General features: G+C 47.9%; 1 protein-coding gene across 1 annotated transcript; it reads left to right on the forward strand.

Moving 5' to 3' along the window:
* The first annotated feature begins 14,179 nt into the window (after positions 1–14,179).
* Positions 14,180–18,621, forward strand: LOC123123603 (uncharacterized). The gene is made up of 6 exons (XM_044544141.1): positions 14,180–14,562; positions 14,811–14,951; positions 15,062–15,120; positions 15,209–16,849; positions 17,436–17,577; positions 17,664–18,621. Exons 2-6 carry the CDS (start codon positions 14,831–14,833, stop codon positions 18,323–18,325), a joined length of 2,625 nt encoding a protein of 874 aa, XP_044400076.1. The 5' UTR covers positions 14,180–14,562; positions 14,811–14,830; the 3' UTR covers positions 18,326–18,621.
* Positions 18,622–22,637: the final 4,016 nt, after the last annotated feature.

Consider the following 22,637-nt stretch of genomic DNA (forward strand, 5'->3'; position numbering starts at 1 on the left):
AGTTCGCGGAGCTCATCACCAATGGTCTTAACGCGCTGGCAGAACAGGTTCACAGGGGCGTCTTCTTGCACCATATTGCGAAGCTCGGTGTGGAGAGCGTTTTTCCGAGCGTCGGTGTTGCTTTGGAAGAGCTGACGGAGGGAGTGCCAGATGTTGGCAGCGGTGGCGCCGTCGTGATCGAGCATGTTGAAGATCTCGGTGGTGATGCGGGTGTAGAACCACTGGACGATCGCGAGATCGTCTTTCAACCATTGCGGATCGTTGGGGCGGGGAAGACAGTTGGCGGCGACATGCGAGCGCAGGTTGCAGCGGCCGAGGTGGAGATCGAAGAGATGTCTCCAATGGTAGTAGTTGTGGGCGGCGAGACCAAGAACTATGGGGATGTAGGGGCTGACGTCGGAGATTGTGTCAGCAAGAGATATTGGTGCGGCGAGGATGGGTGCAGGGTAGTTTTGTGGAGCTATGGTGAGGGCCGAGAGAGAAGCGGCCGCGGCGTTGGCAGCCTTGGTGATGAGTGCGGCCCGGCGCTCGAAGTAGCCGGGGGTGGCGTTGGCGGAGCCATACCCTAAACCCTGGGACCGGTATCTGATACCATGAAAGCTGAATAAAACTGTTGCTTATTGATGATTTGGTGCGGCATACAAGAGTATATAAGAGGGTACAAACCGATTTGCGACAGGAGTACAAAACTGACTTAGACTAGAAGTCGTATACCATAATGACTACTCTAACAAGCAGAGTGCATTACATTACATGGTCCGTCAGTGTCAGGATGGATTAGCAGGAGACGGCAAGCAGAGTGCATTACATTACATGGTCCGTCAGTGTCAGGATGGATTAGCAGGAGACGGCAAGCGGTTTAGTGTCACCAACGGTATCAGTGGTTACTACTAGTATGATACAAGGACCGATGGATCATGGAGCTGATGGAAGGGGACCGAAATGCATGTGTAGGCGCACACATACTGCTCTGCTCAGTGCTCGCCCTCCCATTAGATTAGTCAAGGAGGAGTACGTACGTACGTACGTATTGACGGGTTAGTTGCTTGTTCCTTCAAGTCCAGCTGCTGCCCTTTAACTAGCCAGAGCAGTCGTGTCGTGTCGTGTCAGATTAATTAGGATATGTATACTGTACCTAAGGAAGGACCCGGCTCCATCGTATCCGTATCCTCCGGTCCTTGTCCTAGTAGCACCCGGCTCCGGCTGGACACCATGGATCGGATCGGACGGAATATTGTTAGCTCCCCTGTCACTGGCTGCACGCACTAATTGAATGCAAGAAAGCAGCAGGCAACTCTCGAGTCTGCCTTGCGGACAAGACATGCAGAGGAGCCGGGCGCTTCTGCTTCTGCGTTGGTCTCGTCTGTCGGGGTCGGGGCGGCGGGCGGGCGGGCGGGCGGGCGAGACGTCCCCCTCGCCGGCCGGCCGTATCTCCGCCCTCCCTGCGTTTCATTTTGGTGGGTGGATCCAATTCAGACAACCCGGCCGTTTTAAGTTTCGGGACACGCGATCAGCGGCCTGGCCACATGTTGTTTCGCCGGGACACGGATCACAACATTAAAAAAACATTGTTTCTTACCGGAGCTCTATTAAATACCTCCTCCGTCTCATAATGTAAAACATTTTTAACACTATGCTAATGTCAAAAAACGTACACTATGAGACGGAGGAAGTAGATGATAGCCTGCGTATTGCTGCGGGGATTGGCCTCACTTTGAGTGGTTAAAATGAGAGTTGTGCTTTCTAAATAGAGAGACACGGGTCAGACCAAAGGAGGGGTGAGCAACCTAAACTCTCTCTCTCTCTCTCTCATTCCGTGCCAATTCTCTTTGTCCAACTTTAGTGGTCAGGTGGAGGATCTACTACCGCTGCATGTATTTTCTGAATCTTATTCATACCAATGCTTATTTCCAAACTCAAGCGTAACCAAACAATATGGCCGGTCCTAGTATTATGGAGGCCAAATGAGGTACCGTATAATAAACCTAACAACTAACAAAGTAACATAAATGCTTTCATCGATATATATATAGTATATAATCAAAATTATTATGAAGGCATAAACAATTTTTTTTTTATAATTTTAGTTAGCAACCACATACTGAATTGGCCCGTCAAGACCTGCCGCCACATTTGGATTCATCTGTTCAGGAGGTAACCCTGCCCGACCCACGTCGTCATTTCCATGGGGAGTATTACAATAAGATATTTTACACTTTCCTAGCATTTTTTTGGACGCGATCTCTACCCCTCTCCCTCTCGTCTAAACCGGGGTGGTCATCTCCCCGTGGCAGGAAAGAGGAACCCCCATGGCCATGAAAATCCCCCCGAGGGGGACTGGAGCCCAGGGATACTTGCCACTTGCAACCAAATTACGCCTAATAGTGTTAACTTTATGTCCTGAAAACCACATTTTTTAATATTATTTTTATAAAGAGAGACCTCTCTCGAATTTTCATTACTAGAAACCACAATGTCATACGAAACTACGATGCTTCCCTTGGACCTCTCCGACTGACCCATGCAGCTACAATGTCATTGCTGGTGAGGCCATTCCTTTGACAGCACCGCCACCTTCTTCGCCAGGATCATCACCTGTGTCTGCTCGGCCTGAGTGAGCTTCAGAGTCCACCCGTTGTACCAGGAGGCGGGGCGCGGGGGCGAGTACGGAGGCAGGACGACCGGGCCGGCCGGAGACGAGGGCTCCACACAGTAGAACCACGTGGTAGTCTAGCCCTTCAACGAGTCGGGCCACTTCGTCTTGAAGTAGCCCGAGCTCCGGTTGGTCTGGATGCCGACTGCGCCACATGTCTGGAAAATGTCTGCGGCTTCGCGTAGAAGAAGTGCTTAAACATCGTCCAGTCCTGCGGAACGCCGCGCACAACGTCATGAACCCCGACAAGCTTTAATTAAAGTGATTCTAGCGGCATAGGAAAACAATCTACCCCTCCCGACAGCACTCCTTTTCAGGACTTTATCCACCAGACGTTGAATATCTTCCCTAGAGAGCTTCTTATAATGTGAAGGAATACCAAAATACGTATTTAATTGGGAAACTACCTATGAGTGAACCTTTTGACGCCGTCAGCTCGCAGTTCGCTCATAGGAGGGTGTGGGAGCAAATGCTTTCGGATTCACGTGCGGGACCTATGTGACTGAGTACGCTTGTTTAGAATGGCTAAAAGTCTTCAGATAGTTAGTATTTAAAAAAATCAATTTGTATTTATTGGCTAGAAAACTCCATTAATTTGTTCTTCTTGTTAGAGTTGTATCGAATATTATTGTACACGGTATGTCACAATTGGACATTGAGTCATACGGTGTAGGATATGAAGTTGTGTTCTAGTTGGACACTAGTATCCCAGGCCTCTTAAATATGGAGGGTAGACACAATGCCAACATAATAGCACAAGCACGCAGGGGGAGCTGGCGGCGTGTGCCGGCGCCCGGATGGCCGGGGTGCGATATTGTAGCGGTGTCATTGGACGGAGCGTCCATAGTCAGGTCCCGGGGATGTAGCCATGACGGTGAACCTCGTTAACAAATTTCGATGTCATGCTATGTGATTGCTTGGTCTTCAGTAGATCGACTATGCGTCCCAGATTAATTCTAACACTTCTACTCGTGGTTTTCCTCCCATCAGACTTCATGGTCCATGTAAGCACAAAAAGGTTAACAGATTCTTGATCTAAGGCCATTGGCATTTGGCAATAAACAACTTTCTGTTTCTGAGTCGATGGAGATGATATAATGATTGGTGCAAAATATTTAGTTTACAAGTTCCTTCTTTGTTTTGTTCTCGGAGCTAAGTCAAATGCGCAGGCATAATAATAAGGGAAAATCGTGTGCTAAGTGCTAACCAAGTATTAGCGGTGCTAAGAAAAGGATCCCATTTCAGTATATTTCTTGTTTAACCAAGTATTAGCAGTGTTAAGAAAATGATGCCATTTCAATATATTTCTTGTTTAACTTTAAGTTAGTGTTGCTTCAGAACATGGACATGAATTGGTCAACTGCTATTCTTTTTCTTTTTTGAGGAAGAACTGCTAGCAATAAAGAATGCCAAGTTTCTTCCCCCCTCGGTAATATCGTAAGATAATATGGCGGCCTCAAATAGCGAAAATGTTGAATGGAGCTCAGCCTCCATGGAATTCATATTTGTACATTTTGAAAAAATAAATAAGAAAAAATTAGAGTCAAGCAATACAAGTGCTTAAATTTTCATGACGGAATACGTTAAAATTAGTCCTACCAAAAAAAATTGGGACTTCTTAGCACATGCACCATTCATCATCCAAGTCCATGATTTGTTTTTGGCACATATTGCATTTCAAGGTATTTCATCCTGAAATTTTACACATGTGCATCACATCCTTGAATACTTGTCTAGTTTTGTTTTTAGAATTGAAACTGAGAAGTTTGACTTTAATTTTTTTTTAAAAAAAATTCGGCATCCATGGAGGCCGAGCTACAAAACGCTCTACTCCTCGAATAGTCAAGTTTGCATGGAGTCAAGAGAAGACAGGGCCCTTCTTCACCCCTCCAAGTTGCTGCAAAAGAAACGGTAGCGAACTGTCCGTGATTTTGCGCATATCACCCCAGCTCCCGATTGATCGTATATATCCTTCTTCCTTCCCGGTCAGCTACCACCGCAGCTCCACCAGTAGGTAGGTGCCGATTGATCGTGCCCTGACGGCGAAGGGCAGAGACGCACCCGCGTCAGGCGATCGATCAACACTCAGCAGACAGCAGTATATGACTATGATGTAAGGGAATATAATGAGGTAGCTCTGGTGTCACTTCACTTGCTTGGCTGCCCCGTACCGTACGTCGATGAGAGCAACGGACGGACAGGCAGAGGCAGCTAGCGCGATTCGCGTACGCCCGTCAGCACAGCGCAGCGTGCCTTGCGGAGTAGCACAAGCCACAGGGGAAGGCCGAAACAAAGGTCGCGGTCGTTGCCGATCTTTGTCTCGCTAGCCAACGCTCCCTCGTACGGACAGAATTAACGCCGCCGGTGAGGCCGGGGCCCGATGGATGGAGCATACATGTTGACAAATCCATCCATGGTCAGCGGAGCCCAGCCCAGACTTGACGAACGCGCGCGTAGATGGATCTGCCGAGGGCCCATGCGGTGACGAGGTCCGGGTCATTGCGGATCCAACTCAGGGCCGCGTCAGACTTGACGAATGCCGAGCGATGGGCGGCGTTGCGCCAGTCGTACCGCGTCTGCTGCCTCGTCGCACGCCCCCCCTATGAAACGACGATCCTCGAGCCCGAGAGACTGCCGACGCTGCCGCCTCCGAGGTAGTGGAGGATGCGGCCCCGCATCTTCGTGATCGCAGGCGGCTGTGTCGGGGCGGTGACGTGGGCCCGTCAATGCGGGTGTAGCGGCTGTGAGTCAGTGACGACGCAGGATTGTCCTTGACGTGACGTCCGATCTAGAAGTCGCGGTTACGCGGGGGCGAGGCCGGTTCCGCCTTGACACGTTGCCCAATCTGGAGGACGCTGCAGTTGCGCGGGGGAGGGGGAAGCGGGTTCCTCCTTGACCCGTCGGAGTGGGGACGTCGGCTCCCGCTTGACGCGGTGGCGTGGCAGGGACGGTGGCTCCTCCTTGATTCGCGCCGGCGATGGTGGCGTCGGGCCCATCTGGTGGAACAAACGCTCTGTCACGATCTCTATCTGACGGACAAATTCTTCTTCCATCATAGCCGCCTCCGCGAGGAAGCGTGGCCGCAGCTCCATTTGCTGTTGTGGCTTCTGGTCCTCCTCGTCATTGGAGGAGATGACGATCTCCTCCTTGCCAGAGGAGCCGGTCACTGTCAATGCTGAGGGGCCCGAAGAGCGAGGGCGGCGGCGCCAAGATCCGCCTGACGATGAACTGCCACCGCCTCCACCTGCCGGCGCAGAGAACCATGACTTGGACATTGCCACTGAAGTTGGAGGGGCTCATAGAGGAGGAGGAGGAGATGATGAAGTGCTGATGTGCATCACCGGCGCACCGCTTAAATAGCCACGGCCAGGCAAGGTGAAGGGCGATCAGCCCGCTTCAATGTGACGCAGCGGCCGAAATTAGTTTCTCGAGACGCGGCGTCCGCATTGAAGCGGCGGCGCCTGAGGGGTCGCGTCCATCAGCGCCGCCTTCACGTCTGGTCGCATCGCTCGACATCAATGCCGGCCGCTGCTTGCTCTGGGTCTACATAAATGCGGCATGGCAAGCGGCACAGACGTTGGATGGAAAACACCGGAGAAACGAGTGGGTTTTCAGGTGGGTCAGGGCGGTCATACGCAGACATGACGCCCGCAAAGCCCCCTTTGTCTCGGATTTGCAAAAAAATTGTTCAGATCGGTCGGCAGAGTAATACAGATTTGTGTTGAATGATAAAAACACGTTCGAACCACGTGATCCGGACGATTGTGGGCGGTTTAAGGTGCGCGCTGGAGACGGCCTAAACGACCGGCGCATTATCGTTTCGTGTCATTTAGCTCTAGCTCATCGTGCATCGGCGGCCGGGAAACACACGGCTCGCTCGCGCCATCTCGGATCCAATTGTTTTGTGACCGTTTGGAATGGCCGGCCGGTCTCAACAAGCACACCAACTCGCGTGCGCCCAGGTTGCATCGATCGCCTCCTTCACAGCAGCACGGGATGAGACCCAGATCCGGATAATTGTTTTCTGTCGCACCAACATGCATAGCTATCTGCGGCGAAGTCGAGTCACCGGCTGGCCGAGGGCGTGATGTGCCTGCGGCTTCGTGTAGCGTGTGTTTGAGCTCAGGCATTTTCATGGACGGCGGTGGGTTTTGCCCGGCCATCCTCCGAGCATCTTTAACAGATCTTGCAAAACAGTTTATGGATCCTCTGAAAACTGATTTGCGATACCCTGAAGGATCTGTAGGAACATATCCCATAAACTCATACCGCTTTTAGGCAAAATCATGATTTAATCTTCATACAGTAGTAATATAAATCAAACTTATTAATGTTTTAGTACCCTACAGTACAATAATCATCTCAATTACAACAAATGTTCAAATCCTGATGATTAAAACAGTAACAAATCAGCCTACCAGAGCTCCCTTCTCCACCGCCGGCCAGAAGCAAATCCGCCGCCCCTTCTTCCCCACGGCCCCAGCGGACGAACTTGAGGAGGACCGACTGACTCGAAGAAGGAGCGCCGTCATCCGTCTAAATGTCGCCCCTACGAGGACTAAACCATATCTATCTACTAGCGGGAGTCGAGACACCAGGATTCTCCTCCCTATTACCGGCCGCCGGAGCAGCAGGCGGAGGGGAGGCGAATCCACGGGCTCGTTGGCGAAAATCGAGGGGAGGAAGGCTTTTCCAAGTCACATTTGAAGAGAGGAAAGAAAAGCCGTGCGCGGGCCGAAAGCTACAACTCCCTAAAATTATTTCAACGATGAACTGTTTTATGGAACATGCGCGAGACGGTTTTTTATTCCGGTCCCATAAGACTACGGTTATTATAGCAGAGGTTTTTATGGGGTCTACTAGAGATGATCTTACAAACTACTCCCTCCGTCCGAAAATACTTGTCATCAAAATGGACAAAAAAGAATGTAGCTAGAACTAAACTACATCTAGATACATCCCTTTTTATTTATTTTGATGACAAGTATTTCCGGACGGAGGGAGTATAAACTAGGCAACTGTTTATCTGTCTTTCATGAATGATTCGAGCTCCGCGATAAGGTGGTAAAGCACGACGGCATTGGCGCAGGCACCATCCTTTGTCTTTGGCTTTGCCCTTGGGTGGTGGTACGTGGCCTTCACCAAACTACGCACCGGCTACAAGTGCAACTCGATCTGCAGCATGACGACGTACATACACCACCTGACGGACAGAGAGACAGAGCACAACGCCGCAGCTTTACCTTTGCGTGCCGGAGGAAAAGAAGAGCATCTGGGTCGAGTGGAAGTAGGCACGCAGTGCAAAACAATGCATCGAGATGATGGATCGATCATCAGTTTGTTGGTCGGGAGAAATGCACGTAGCACGTACGTATGCTATACACATGAATGTAATGTACTGGCCTGCTTGCCTGGCCGTGTGGAAGCATCCCACTAGCTAGCGTTTAAGTCCTTGACTTGGGATTGATGGTCGCATTTCTCTGTGTTGGAACGCATCTTCAGGAGCAGCAGCTTCAACAGTCTGCACACGATCTGATCTGGTGCCCGCTCCACAGCACACGATCGGCTACCTAGTCTTGAGGGTTGTTAGCTAGAGTTTAGCTGTAGTGGTTAGTGGACAACGGCATGCTTGCCTCCTGTATATGTATATGTACATATTCAAAGGATGAATGCAATACTATCAATTCTTCCACTCTTCTTCTTCTTCTTCACTCTGAATTTATTCCAGACCTTTTGGCAATTAATTAATGTGCGTTCAATAGAAGGAGACCATGAAGGCATTTGTGACGACTTGGTCAATCTCACAATAATATGTCATCTCAATCTCCTAAAGGTGCTCATAGGGTAGAATGTGTGTGAGTATACATTTACACGAGTGAGGCTATGTGTTAGAAAAAAAACTTGAGGTAGCCGTGGTGACTGACAGATTAAGCAACGCGGGCATGCATGCATGCGATGCGCGGCCGGAGCCGATGGTATGGCATGCCGTATGCAAGTATGCAACGTATCCTTCCCAGCTACCATCACCAGTGCTGCTGCTGCTGCTGCATGCATGGTCGATCATGTCGTGTCGTGTCCTGGTTGCGACGGCATGTTTCTCTATCTATCTACTGGATCGAATATAATACACAGTAGTATAGTCGGGTCCATTCGAGGTAGGTCTCCCGTCGCGTCGGATCGTACGTACAGTACAGTACAGGTGGATGGATAGATAGATACGAGTACGAGTACGAGAAAGCAGCCGCAGCTGTACAGACAGAGAGCGCTGGAGATGGATTCCTTCGCGGTCCAGTGAGTGCGCGCGTGCGTGCCTTGCGGCCAAGCCAACACCGCACCGCACCATACGCACGCTCGTTGGCTGGCGCCCGGATTTTGTTCATTCATTCAATCGCTTGTTTCGCGCGCGCTCCCGCTCCACCACACACACGGACACGGACTCACATCATCATGTTACCGTTGAACTGGCCGGCAGCCACCCGGCAACAGCCGCAGCGCGTCACGTGGGCGAATCCAGGCCACCCATTTTCAATTCAGTTCCGGCCACCACACGCGCTCATACCCGGTATCAGCGTGCTGCCGCGTGTTGTGTTTCGCCGGATTGTTCATTTCTCCTACAAGTATTCCGAAAGGGGAGGGTAGCAAGGTACACGTGCATTGCACGTAGGGGCTTAGATAACCAAAGTGCGATTGAATATCACATATGCATGATGTATTTGCAAGCGCAAGGCACCGCATCTGCCAAGCCCTGCACAGCCGCTCGATTGCCTTGCGATTCACAAAGTAGTTAGATCCAGTACGAAGGCACAACAAGTTTTAAGTTTCAATCGCTGGAACATACGATTTGTCAATCTAAAACTTGCGTTCTTCTCACTCGCTCCTAACAAGTTTCATAGGACATTTTTTTGTTGGTCGTACACACAAAAATAATAATCGGTCGCTCGTACGAAGTTTCAAGAGTTGAAACTTCACATTTTTTTTCAAAATTCATCAAAACGTATTCGAAATGGATCTTATTTGAAAGTCCTCGTCACGAGAAACACGGATATGAAAACAAACTTAATTTAAACTTTTTTTCAAAAGTTATGAAAGTTTAAAAAACCGAAAGCCAAAGAACAAGCACACGCGAGGGAATCGATGCCCCCGCACCTACGTGCCCCGAATCCTCTTCCAGCATGGATGAGATGTATGCAAAATATTAACCATTTTATGAAGTTGTTTTTTTTGCATAAGTTTTTATGAAGATGCTGCCAAAGCCTTGAACAAAAAATAAATAAAGTAAAAATGAATGTAAAATCTTTTTTTGACACAATACAGATGCAAGCACTCATACATACGCGTATACACTCACCCCTATGAACGCACACACGCACACCCTACCCCTATGAGCACCTTCGAGAGACTGAGCCGGCATATCATCTTGAGATTTACGAAGTCACCGTAGGCGCATCGTCGTCGACGGGAATGTCTTCTCCCACTGAGAGCACATCGCTGAAATCCTGAAATAAATTTATAAATAATGCGAGCACCAGGACTTCAACTCTGGTGGGCTGGGGATAACACTGTTTTGTAGCAATGAAGTTTTTTAATGTTTTCTTCAACAAATTGATGATGTTCGTGCATATTATACATTGATAATCATAAAGTAAAAGAAGGAACAACAATTCACTTAGAAGAAAAAAGTTGTCAGCTCGGATTTGGCAATTACTTAGTAAATATGATATCCAATGGCCAACAATGTTCGGATTTGCCAACTCTCCACCATTGGATTGGCTTCATCCAACAACCCACATTCAACGTTATTTGCACACTATATAGTGATACAGATTAAACAAAGCTCCAATTTACAAATAACGAAACTGGAACAACACAGAAAAGCCTTGCCGTCTAAAGGAAACAAAGAAAAAGAGAGCTCCAACCCATATTTCGCTAAAACTCGTTGCTTAACGACTCGAACGATCCCTAGAAATTTATCCTAGTCCATCATAGAGAATAGCTAACTTGGTCCACAATTGTATATACACAATGCATGAAAACACGCGACGTCATGCAAAGCCAAAACCCGTCAAACTAGCTCTTGATCGAACTCACTTGCTCTCGTTATCCATGACGGTCATGTCCATTCCAAATTTGCCCGCGATACTCGGGCCAACGTGCAGGCTCCAAGCATTGCTCATGTATGAGTTCCTCGGGGCTAGCAAACACGAGGAAAAAGGGAGAAACTCCCTCTCGTACCCTAAAAAAGGACGCCGATATCCACCACACGGGTGGCATAAAATAGGCATTCGCTCACACACCGTGTGTGGCATGAGCAGAGGGCAGCCCACACGGGCTGTGTGTGGGCGAACAGTAAAATTGCCCAGACGTGTGGGCGCGGCTACTTCGTGCCACACGCCCAACAAGTACTACTCATCACCACCCCGCGCGTGTGGCACGAAGCAAATATGCCCACACGTCCTGGCGCAGCTACATTAGATACCCGCGGGATGACGATTTAGTTGCCATCCGGGATGGCAGATGTAGTTATCCGGGATGGCAAATGTGGTTGTAAAAGCATGGCAACTCTCTCTGTTTTAGTTAACTATAGTTATCATGTCTAATTTATGATAGTTGCCGCGTGTAATCAAACCATAGTTGTCGTGTGTGATTAACTACTTGCCACGTATGGTCAAACAATAGTTGCTATGTGTGTTTACCTAGTTGCCACGTGTGGTTAATCACAATTGCCATGTATGTTTATCTGATTACCACGTACGCGCAACTGCAGTTGCCGGCTAGCAAACGAATCATAGTTGCCATGTGTGTTTACCTAGTTGTCATGTACGCGCAACTGCAGTTGCCATCCAATAACGTACGACTGTCGTGTGGGCGAAAAGCAATTCGTCCACACGCACGTGGACTAGGTGGTGGCTGTGTGGGTAGAAACTAGTTCGCCCACACAGCGCAGCTGACAACCGCGTGTTGTGGGGCGTGTGGGCGACCTCTCCAACGCCCACACACCGGCCTTGTCCTACGTGGCACGCGAAAACTGCCTCGGTGTGTCAAGATTCGTGCAAATTTAATTGGACGGTGATCCAGGCATATGGGCGAGTTGCAATATTGCCACACGTGTGGGCGTTAGTGTTTTCGCTAAAAAAAACGTTAGGAAAATGGAGACGGCGATTGCTCGTGATGATTTTCACAATGTATCTTTTATGTAGTTTGTCGAGTTAATTGACAAGTGGACAACATAATCGCAAACAACTGCACAGTCTCTTTGCCAGGAAAGAACACTAGTATATAAGAACAACTGAACACCATACAACAGAAGTCCAAAAAGAAATACTACAAAATAAGTCCCCTAACCATGGGGGTACCAATCATATCACTCACAATAGAAAATGACATGTATATAATTATCATGTCAGCACTTGCCAATGCCATGGGGCAAATTAACCGTGATAAAATGTTTCTTTGTTGTTGTGAAAATTGTCATTCGTGCTAAGAATGTGGACACATTTCCATGAAAACGAACGAAGCCTGGCAAGCCCCCGCGCCGCTCCCTCCCCGGGGCGACACGGGCGGCGACCCCCGCTCCTCCCGCAGCCTCCCCTCACCAGCCCCTCTCCTCCTCGCGCGTCGCCGGTGACCTCCGGCAGGCAAAGCCTGCACGGAGCCGGCGGCGGCGGGGTGCTCTCTGGCCGCTGCTCGCTCGGGAGGAGGGGATCTCGCGTGCGGGTGGCGGCTGTCCGGCGTTCGGCTCCGGGGCAACGTCCTTGCTCGCGGCGGAGGCGGTCTTCGGCGTGCGTCGCGGTGCGCGAGGTCGCAGTCGTCGGCCCTGTTCGGTCCGGATCCGATCTGGGATCCGCAGGCGGCGGCTGGCGCGAGCGGTGGAGGGAGGCTCGGCTCCTCTGTTGCGCGTCCTGGAGGCCTCATGCAGCGTCTTCTCCGGCTAGGTGCCGTGGTGGTTCAGGCTGGGGCTTCGGCCGGTCGACTGCCGATCTGGTAGCTCGTCCGGCGAGTTGGGGTGGGGTGGCGGCCCTCCCTCCCTGCTCAGGGCTCTTCTGTGGCGCAGCAGCAGCAGTGGGTTGCTGGATCTGGCCTGTTTCGGCCGTGTTCGGCTCGTCGGCGTCTGGCCGGCGACGAGGATTGTGGTGGCTCCTGCTTGGTCATGGCGCGATGGCTTCGTGGGAGGTGTGCGGGTCAGCGGAGGTGCTATGCGTGGGGGTGTGGGTGTGGGTGTTGCTCCGGGCGAAAGCTTGCCGCGCTCTTGCTGGCCGACAGCGTCGGCGTCTGTGGACGTCGTTTCACCTTCTTGGAGGCGCCGTCGTGGAGTCCACCCCTCACGCATCCTTGGATCCAGTTCTTCGGGCGCAAGCCTAATACCCAGTCGGGTCGGGCGACGGCGTCGGCATCATCGCTTCCCTCTTTGGGGCGTCGCCTGGAAGAACTTTGGATCCCGTTTGCACGCTCCATGGGTTGGTCGTGGTGGTGCGGCCTGCTCAGGACCGAGGGTGGTGTGTTCTTCTTCAGGTGTTTCTCTTCGGCTGTCCTACGTGTGGTCTCCGGCCTGCTCTATGCATGCTCATGCCCCTGCTCTGTTGAGGCGAGCCTCGGGCTCTTGGTCTCGTCTTGGTTCACCTTTGCTTTATGACGACGCAATGACGCCTCCCCGACTTGCTAATCGTCTTGAACTTCCGTGGCGGAGCGCTCAGTCAAGGTTCGTGTTAAGCTTTGGCACTCGTTGATTGTGGATGCTCCTCCGTTGTGCTGTGGGGTTCGATACGCACGCCGGTGCGATGCGTTAGGCTGTTTGTAGAGTCTTGGTATTGTGATCCCTCGACGCACCCCTCATCTACCTGGTCCTGTGAGTATGCTAGCTAGGTCTTGCCTTATGTTGGGCGTCCTGTTCCTCTCCTTTTCTTGTAACACTCGTTACTTGTCTGGTTTTCGGCTCGGTTTTCCTTATAAACGGGGTTAATTTGTTAAGGTTTTCGATCCGGTTTTTCTTAGAAACTGGATCACTCTCCTGACATTATGGCCAATTTGAGCAATATATTCAGGTGGAGGGACTCCTCCCCCGGTGATTCTAAAAAAAAAACATTCCCATGAAAACCACTAATAAACTTCTCTTTAATAAACAAAGGCGAATTGGGGTGTTTGATTGGCCCACTTGTCAGGCGCCAAGTGGTCGCGACATCCCACCTTTCACCTCACTCAACCTCTTATTTTTTTCACAACCCCACTTAAGCTCCTAATCACTATAGTTACCTACCCTCAATAATCCCCTACATATACTTTACTTAACCCAAGTAGACTATAGCATAGCACGCGTGACCATGACATGGCCTGCCTGCCTGGTGAGCCGTTGGGGGTGGGTACAAAAAAGATTCAAATTTTGAACACGGGCCGTGGTAAAAACAACAAACAGACATACTACAATAATCCTGACGCAGAGAGGCGATAACGATCTGGATCCCCATCCCGGACCCGGAGCCGGGCTCCCTTTTCAATTTCCTTCCCCGTTCCCCCCCCCCCCCCCCCTCTCCTTCTACTCCCCTCCCCCTCCCCCGTCTTCCTCGTGCAGCACGGCAGCAGGACAGGACAGCATTGATGGCCGCCACGGCCGCGGCCGCCCCCCGCCCCCTCAGCCCCTCGCCGGCCCTGGCGTGACGCCCCCCCACCTCCGCGGTGCCGCCCGCCCGAGCTCGTCCGCGGAAAGGAACGAGGAGGAGAAAGATCGCTGCTCCGGGTGGCTCCTTCCCCGGCGGGCCACGATTCGATCCGGGCCGGTCCGCGACCGCGATTTGGCCCCGGCTGCGGGCTGCTGCTCCGGTGAGTCCCGCGCCGTTGACCCCGTGCCGCGCGCGGAAGGGCGGATCTTCGCCGGCGGCTGGTTCCCCGGGGGGTTTCTTCCGGCGCTCGATTCGCAGGTATGGGTGTTACCTGCATTCTCAGTGTATCTGCGTTGGGTTGCCTGGCGCCCTGCTGTGGGCTAGAGTCTCCCTTCCCTGTGTCCGGGTCAAATTCCAGATAAAGATCGGATTTTGGGGGATGATTGGTCCGTCGCTGGCCCTCTGTCGATTACCTACTTTTAGCTGCGTCTTGGTGAAATGTGATTGCTTTTATTCGATTCTCTTGTGCTTGAGTAGTTGAGTCAGTGTGACATCTTGATTTGCAGGTTTTGGACAGTGAGGAGGGATGGATGTGGAGAAAGCTGCCTCCAAGGGGCATGGCTTCTTCGGCCTGTTTGATTGGGGCAAGAGCAAGAAGTCCAAGCGGCGGCTCTTCACCGGAGGCGGGGGATATTCACCGTCGCAGGGTAAGCAAATGTTTTCTAGGAATCAAGTGGTAACTGTAAACTTGATTCATTTTCACAAATAGAAACAGGGGCTGGGCTGCTGAGCTCACACACTTACCCTGTCCTTGTAGGTAATTCCGTAGATGGGAAGGAAGTTGACGGCAGCATGCCGAGTACGCCGTCCAACTCGGTGGGTGTTCGGGTGCATCATCTTTTTGTTACCATCTCTGTTTGCTGCTTACTGTCATTCTGATGAGTCAAACTGTGCATATTGGCAGATCCTCGAAGATGGGATGAGTATGAAGGAAAGCAGCGAGCATAGCTGTTCATCCTCTGTAATCGACGACGAAGCTTGTGCGAGGAGGGGACCCACTGTCGTGGCGAGGCTTATGGGTTTGGATTCCATGCCCGCGGCAAGCTCATCTGGACCCTACCCGGCCCCTTTTACCGGGCAACATACCTTCCAAGCTATTGCCCATGATGAGTTGATTGGCAGAAGCTATGTTGGCCTTTCTAGCCCCCATAAGATGCCGAGTAGTCCTATTGACCGGTTTAGAATGGAAGCCCTGCCTCCGAGGTTTGCCAAAAGGACACTTTCAGTTGCACAGCATAAGTTGTTCTCCCCAGTGAAGAATCCTAATCATGTATCAAGCAGAAATGCTGCTGATATCATGGAGGCGGCATCTAGGATTATTGGGCCTGGAGCTGAGAATATTAGCTCTTACAGAGTCCGTGATGCTGGGTACTCAAATGATGTGCGTGCCTTCAGCCCAACAGAGATTGTAAGGGTCCAGCAAATGTCCCAAGCGGCAAGAAGGCGTGATGGCTCTGCATCTTCTAAGCCACCGAGTGGAAGATCGTTGGATGGAAGTTTGGTAACTTCAGAGACATCCTCTTCTGCCAGGTTCTCACAGTCAAATGGTGGTGCTCCAGTTGCTCCAAGGGTCAAGGCTGTCAGTCGACCATCGTCAGATTTTAGAGCTACAAATGGCCAAGGGAGAGAAGGTGTAAGCAGAAGCAGTAGGAAACCCCCAACTCGTACGGATCCTGTACATAACATGGTTGAGAGAAACGGGTCCAGTCAACAAAGACAAAAGATCAGTAGCAGAGTGGGCATGGCAAGTTCTTCCAACGTGCTTGTGCAAAATAACACAAAGCAGAATGCCATGGGTGTTGAGCGCAAGCTGAATCCCAAGTCAGCAACACACAGTCAACAACAAAGGAACATGCACCCACCAAATGCTGCTCCCAGAAAGGCTGGTGTCACAAGCACCCGCTCTGAAAACAGTATGAAAGGCAACAGAAAGGGGGAACTGCAGCCAACCAACTATGCAAACAGAAGACCAAACTCTACAGCCAAAACAATCCCCAAGCCGAGAAGATTACCAGATGAGGGGATGCGCTCAAAGAAAAACCAGCCAAGTGATAAAGTTCTCACTGAAAGAAGCCCAAGGCGTGTTCGGCACAATATTGTGATAGAGGAGCAATCATCTTTCACCACAAACAAAAAGAAAATCAGCACTGAGATTGTTTCGTTCACATTTACCTCACCAGTTGACAAATCATTACATGGTTCTCAGTTTCCCCATTCAGTGGAAAAACGGTCGATAGAGAACTGGAACTCCTTGTCAACTTCAAGCAATACATCAAACACTGAATCAGATACCATAGATGGTGATTATTTGAGACTTCTTCTTGAGCAGAAGTTGAGAGAATTGACTTCTGGGGTGAGATCACCCTATTCTAAGCCAGCCAATGGTGTTCGAATATACGCCCCCTCACCAGGTTTGGATGATACAGCATCAGCCTGTGACACATCCAGCATTGCATCTACTGATTATGATAGGGACTCCATACAGTCTTCAAAGGATGGAAAAGACAAATTCCCCCGGACAGATCTTGTATTAAAAGATGATCAGGTATGTCATTTGATATACCACTCTTCCTATTTTACCTATTTCTTGCCAACTACATGTCCTATGCATGGTACCATTTTCCTTGTGAGCATTGGCTATGATAAAACATGCTGGCAAGAAAACAAATGATTATGTTACATATTTAGGCATGGTAGGTTTGCTCCATATAGCTATGGTACATTCTAGAGCAAGGATTACTGGATATGGTTAGTTTATCTTGCACTCCTGTTCCAAGATTGGGAAAACCTGAATGTTCAGTAGTTGATCGTACAACATAAGGAGCGACAATCTGTGTTGCCCTTTAGAAGAGTAATATACTGATATTGGGGGGTTGTACATGATCAGCTTTGAGCAAAGATAGAAACACTGAATTGATCTCATTGATCATACAGGTAGGAAGGGAATTTAGCTTTGGTATACTGCATTGACAATTGATAGTTTGAACACTTGACCTTCTCATCTTTGCGAAACTGCGAAAATTGGGAACTAACTGTGCCATCAATACAGCGCTGAGCCTGGATTTATGTACATGTTCATCACAAGTTAAGAACTGGTTTATGTGCTAACATTACTTTCTCTTTATGGCCAGTCATCTCAATCTGTGAAGTATGATAATGGTTTCATTGATCAAGTGGAGTTAGAGCATCTTCACCTAAGCCCCCATTCTACATGGGAAGCTTCTCTTTCAACAGAAACCTGCAGCTCTGCAGAGAGCCGAACAAATGCAAATGGTGAGTGAGTATACAGTTGCTTTGTTGTTGCAATAGCACTAGCCACAGATCTTTCCCAAAACCTTCAATATTTCTCCCTTTTTCAGAATCAAGGTTATTTAGTTCAACAGAAGGAGCAGCAACATCTGGTTCGGCACACTATGGTAGGGTCCTAGAAGTGGAGGCTTTATCAGAATATTCTGATACAGCCTCATCAATCACAGCGACTTTAGCCGAAACAACACATCCATCAGAAAGCAGCAGCTCATGTCGTATGGAGATAAAGTTCTTAAGAGAAATACTGAATGCTATTTCTGTCAGAGATAATGCTTGCTCTTACTTCGAGCGATTTGATAGCTCAAATATCCTGGATCCACATCTGTTTGAAGAACTAAATGGCAATTTTAGGCTGCCAGTGGGTGAAGAAGAGGGAAAATCTTTCGGAATGATTCGGAGGCTGCTCTTTGACTGTGTGAATGAAGTATTAAGCGTGAAATGCACATACTACTTCAATGCTGGTTACAGCTCATGGTTTACGGGGATGGCAGTTCTGCAGAAGCTCTCGCCGGAAGAAATCTACCAAGAGATGACCAGTCTGAAGGTTGCCGAGGAGTGGATGGTGGATGAACTCGTGTACAAAGAAATGAGTGGCCCTCTCGGGAGCTGGGTCGACTTCAAGACGGAGTCACATGAAGCTGCAAAAGACATAACAGCAGAGTTGCTAGAATCCTTGATCGATGAAATGGTTGCTGACCTTCTATATTGGTAGTTTGGTCATGCAATTATTGTGCATTTTGTTTGTCGAGAACTACAACAGGGGCCCTAACCTGCCCACCATTTGATGATAGATCAGCGGCTGTCAGAGCCATTGTCTACCTTTTTTGGGGACCGTTTCGGTTGTCATGATGCAGAAAATAGCGAGGCATTGTAATTTTTTTTCTTTCCTTACTATGGCCCATTGTTAATGAAAATAGCTGGTACTGTATGTTGTACAATGTGGCATTTTAGCTGTATGAATGGTGGTCTGTTCTTTGCAAACTATACCGCTGGTAATTATTTGTCGTCTGAGAAGATAGCACAAACTATTTACCCTCTCTTTTCAGCTGTGTTTATCTCGTGTTGTTGATGGAGGTAACTGGTATTGCATTGTTGCACCAATGTGACATTTTGTAGCTGTATGGATGGTGCCTGTTCTTACAAACCAGTCTCTCTCTTGTGTGCTGTATTTATCATGATCTGAAGAAACACATATTTGGTCGTCCTGGCAGCAATAAAGTAGTGAAAACTGGTGTATAGTCTTGCATTTGTCTACGATTTATTCTCTTGCAGTTGTAAAATCTGTGTCTACTTTGTTTCCCCTACAATAACTTGGCCGAATCTGATTCTGTTTTTGAGAAATGGGTGAATCTGACCAAATATATTGTATTTTACACTGGCTCATGTTATTGCTAATGGCTGGGGCACTGTAAGGTTCACAAGATCTTTTCTGTAAGTAAAAACTTGGATTATTGTGTTGAGAAATCGTCGCATCCCGAAGTGAAGAGAAAAACGATAACGTGGTTTCTTACAAAATTTTTGTGCGGACCGTAGTTAGTGTTCTTGCCAAAAGGCAAACCTGAAAGAAACCATGTCAATCTATGATTGTTATCTACTGAATGAGGCTCACTTCCGTTTTTCTTTTCGTTGTTTTGTATATATTCCAGCATTAGAGTCAACAGATGCATCATCTCCTATATCCTCTACCGGAGCCACCCCGCAGCGAAACATGGCTCCTCTTGCAATGGGGCATTGATGAAGTTCATCCTACAGAATTGACATCACATGAATCGGCATGACCACTTCTCCATATTGCACAGAGTAATCTACGCGGGAGCTCCTTCTGTCCACATAGCATCCTGATGCCTCACACGCCTAGGTTGATCTTGATCTCTCGCATGTGCAAAACACTGAACGGCGCTATACAACTTGAAGTAGGTGAGCAAGCACCGAGTTTGTGGTTCTCTTATAGGCATGCCATCTGTTATAGCTGCAAGGCTATCACATCTGTTCTCTTAAAGAAGGGTACATTAGATCTGTTGGACTTGATCCACTGCAAATTAAAACACTATTGGTTGGTGGAAACATTTATGTCCTTTTTCTACCATACCCCCCTAAATGATTTTACGAATCTGAAAGCAATGATTGGCGGTGGATACATGCACGGTATATCCCGTACATGGTGGAAAAAATCACTCTATTATATCTCTATAGTGTGCGCAATGTTTCTTTGTCAGAAGATGGCACTAAGCCACTAACTAGTCCCTCTGCTTTTTCTTTTTCTTTTACGAATAGTCTCTGTGCTTTCTGCTTTTTCTATCTCATGATCGGAGAAACAAATATTTGGTAGTCCTGGAAGCAATAAAGTACTCCCTCCGTCCGTACATCCATTTTGTTGACAAGTATTTCCGGACAGAGGGAGTACTGAAATAACCATGGTCTGAAGAAAACAAATATTTGGTCTGCTTTTCTTTCGAAGAATCCTGCACCCATGGGCCTATGGCCTGGCAAGCCTTCCCTTTCCTCACGTAGGGAGGAGTATAGTTATATACCGCAGAAGCCTAAAAAAAGTTATAGACCGCAGGAGCTATATCTCGCCTTAAGCGAGATGGAAACAGCTCTCGCTGAAGGAAATTAGGACGGCCCATTAACAAATCTTTAAAAGAAAGGAAGAGGAAGAAAGTAGAGTGGCTAGGATTCGAACCTTTTGCATTCTAGCGCCCCTACCCAGTACGCCACAGCCAAGTTCGTGGTTTTTTAGATGGCCAAGATCGTGCTTGATATATACTCCCTCCATCCTTTAAAGAGTGTACTTTCAATTTTATTGAAAAGTTATGTTTGAGCGTATTTATACAATAATAAATCAACATTTATGCCATCAAATTAGTAGCATTAGATTCATGATAAAATATATTTTTATCATATACTTATTCGGTTTCATAAACGTTGATATATTTTTGCACAAATTCGTTCAAACTTTGAGATAGTTTGAGCCTCCAACAATGTTGAAAGTACACTCTTTGAAGGACGGTGGGAGTAGCGCGCGACGTACTTGAGGTAAAACAACTGGTTTTCTCCACCTTTTTTTTTCTGTTTTTCTTTTGACACCGGTTTTCTTTTGTTTTCCTTTGTTTTATTTCTATTTTTCCTCTATTTTTATTCTTTTTTTTGTTTATTCTCGGTTTTAATTGCCTTTTTTTCGTTTTTTTATTTCTTGTTTTTAATATTTTTTGTTTACTCCTGGTTTTCATTTTTTTTCTATACAAAATTTTGGTATATACTAATACATTTTTAATACAAATTAAACATTTTTTGAAATAGTAGATCAACATTTTTTCAATACACAGTCAACATTTTTTCTATACGAGTTAATTTTTTTTTCAAATGCTTAATTAACATTTTTCATATAAGAGTTTAACATTTTTTATTGCATGGCCAGCATTTTCCTGTACACGTTAAAAAAATTCAAATATAAATTTAAGGTTTTTTAATACATGGTCAACATTTTTCTATACGGATTCAACATTTTTCAAATACAAGTTCAATATTTTCTTAATACATGGTCAACATTTTTCTATACATATTCCTCATTTTTCAAATACAAGTTTGACATTTTTTCTATACACATTTAATGTTTTTCAAAGACAAGTTTCATATATTTTTAATAAATGTCCAACAATTTTTCTATAGACATTTAACATTTTTTAAATACAAGTTTAGCATTTTTTGAATACATGATCAACAATTTTTATATATAAATTTAACATTTTCTAAATACATGCTTAACATTTTTGAACACTTGTTCAACATTTCTTTTTTAAATGCTTAGATTAACATTTTTAAAATACATGGTCAACATTTCTTATATACACATTTCGCGTTGTATATTTTTTATATACATTTTTTGTTTATGTGATAAACATTTTCTCTATATACATTTTACATTTTTTAAATGCCTGGTCAATATTTTTTAAATGTTTTATGTAGAGTGTTATGTAATATATATTTAGAATATTCTCCGATGGCCGGCCAATTTGCCCTCCCTTCCAGCGAGGATTCCCTCACTCTCGCAACATGTGAGATAAAGGGGCTCCCGTTATATACTACTGTACTTACGTATGCCCACTTCGGACACCTCATCGATGGGCCTGGCCAGGGGTTGTAAGGGCATCTCTAACGGTGACCCGCAAATTTTCTCCCGCATCCGTCCACGGGTAGGGGAGACCAGTCCACGGACACAGATGCGGGGGCCTCCATCCAACGCTAACCGCATACATTGCAAACTATTTTTCAACAAACCAGATGAAATTCATGCAAACTCAGCCAGACTTCATATAAACATGACGAATGTCATACAAACCGAACGAAAACGGTTAAATTTTAAACATATTTCAACTAAAAAGGTAAAATTATTTGCACGTACGGTCGCGCGGAGCTCCACTCCCATGACACGGATACACTACACTAGTTTGCAGCCGGCCGCAGCAGATCCCTTTGTCTTCCCCATGTGCGGCGAGGAGGCGTGTTCAACCGGGCGTGCAGTGTGCGGAGCCCTCGGTCGGCACGCTGCTTCAATGGCGGAGGCAGTGAGAGGTTGCGTCGCCCTGAGCCGCCTTCAATGTGGAGCGGCGCTCTCTACAACGGCATGAAAGTGAGCAACTGGCAACGGGCACGAAGCGCGCGCGGGAGGGGTGAGGGGTTTTTGATGGACCAGGGCGGTTAAAAGCGGGCATGTGATTGGTCCAGACTCCCACCGACTCCCCCATGTTTGTCTCTGGTTTACGAGAAAACGCGTCCGGACACGCCCCAAACCGATGCAGAACCGCGTTGTATGGCTTCGGCGGTCCGGACAGCATGGTCCAAACGGATGCGAGAGGTTTTCCTGTCCGTGTTGGAGATGCTCTAAATGAATTAAATGCAAAAGCTTTCATGCAACACGGACTTTTTTTGTTACGATGGTTCATAGTACTTTTCCAATTCCTCTTCCAGCTTCATGCATATGTACACCACAAGGGGGCTAGCTCGTACTTCCTCCGTTCCAAAAT

Source organism: Triticum aestivum, chromosome 5D (assembly GCF_018294505.1).
Source record: "Triticum aestivum cultivar Chinese Spring chromosome 5D, IWGSC CS RefSeq v2.1, whole genome shotgun sequence".
NCBI classification, from domain to species: Eukaryota; Viridiplantae; Streptophyta; class Magnoliopsida; order Poales; family Poaceae; genus Triticum; species Triticum aestivum.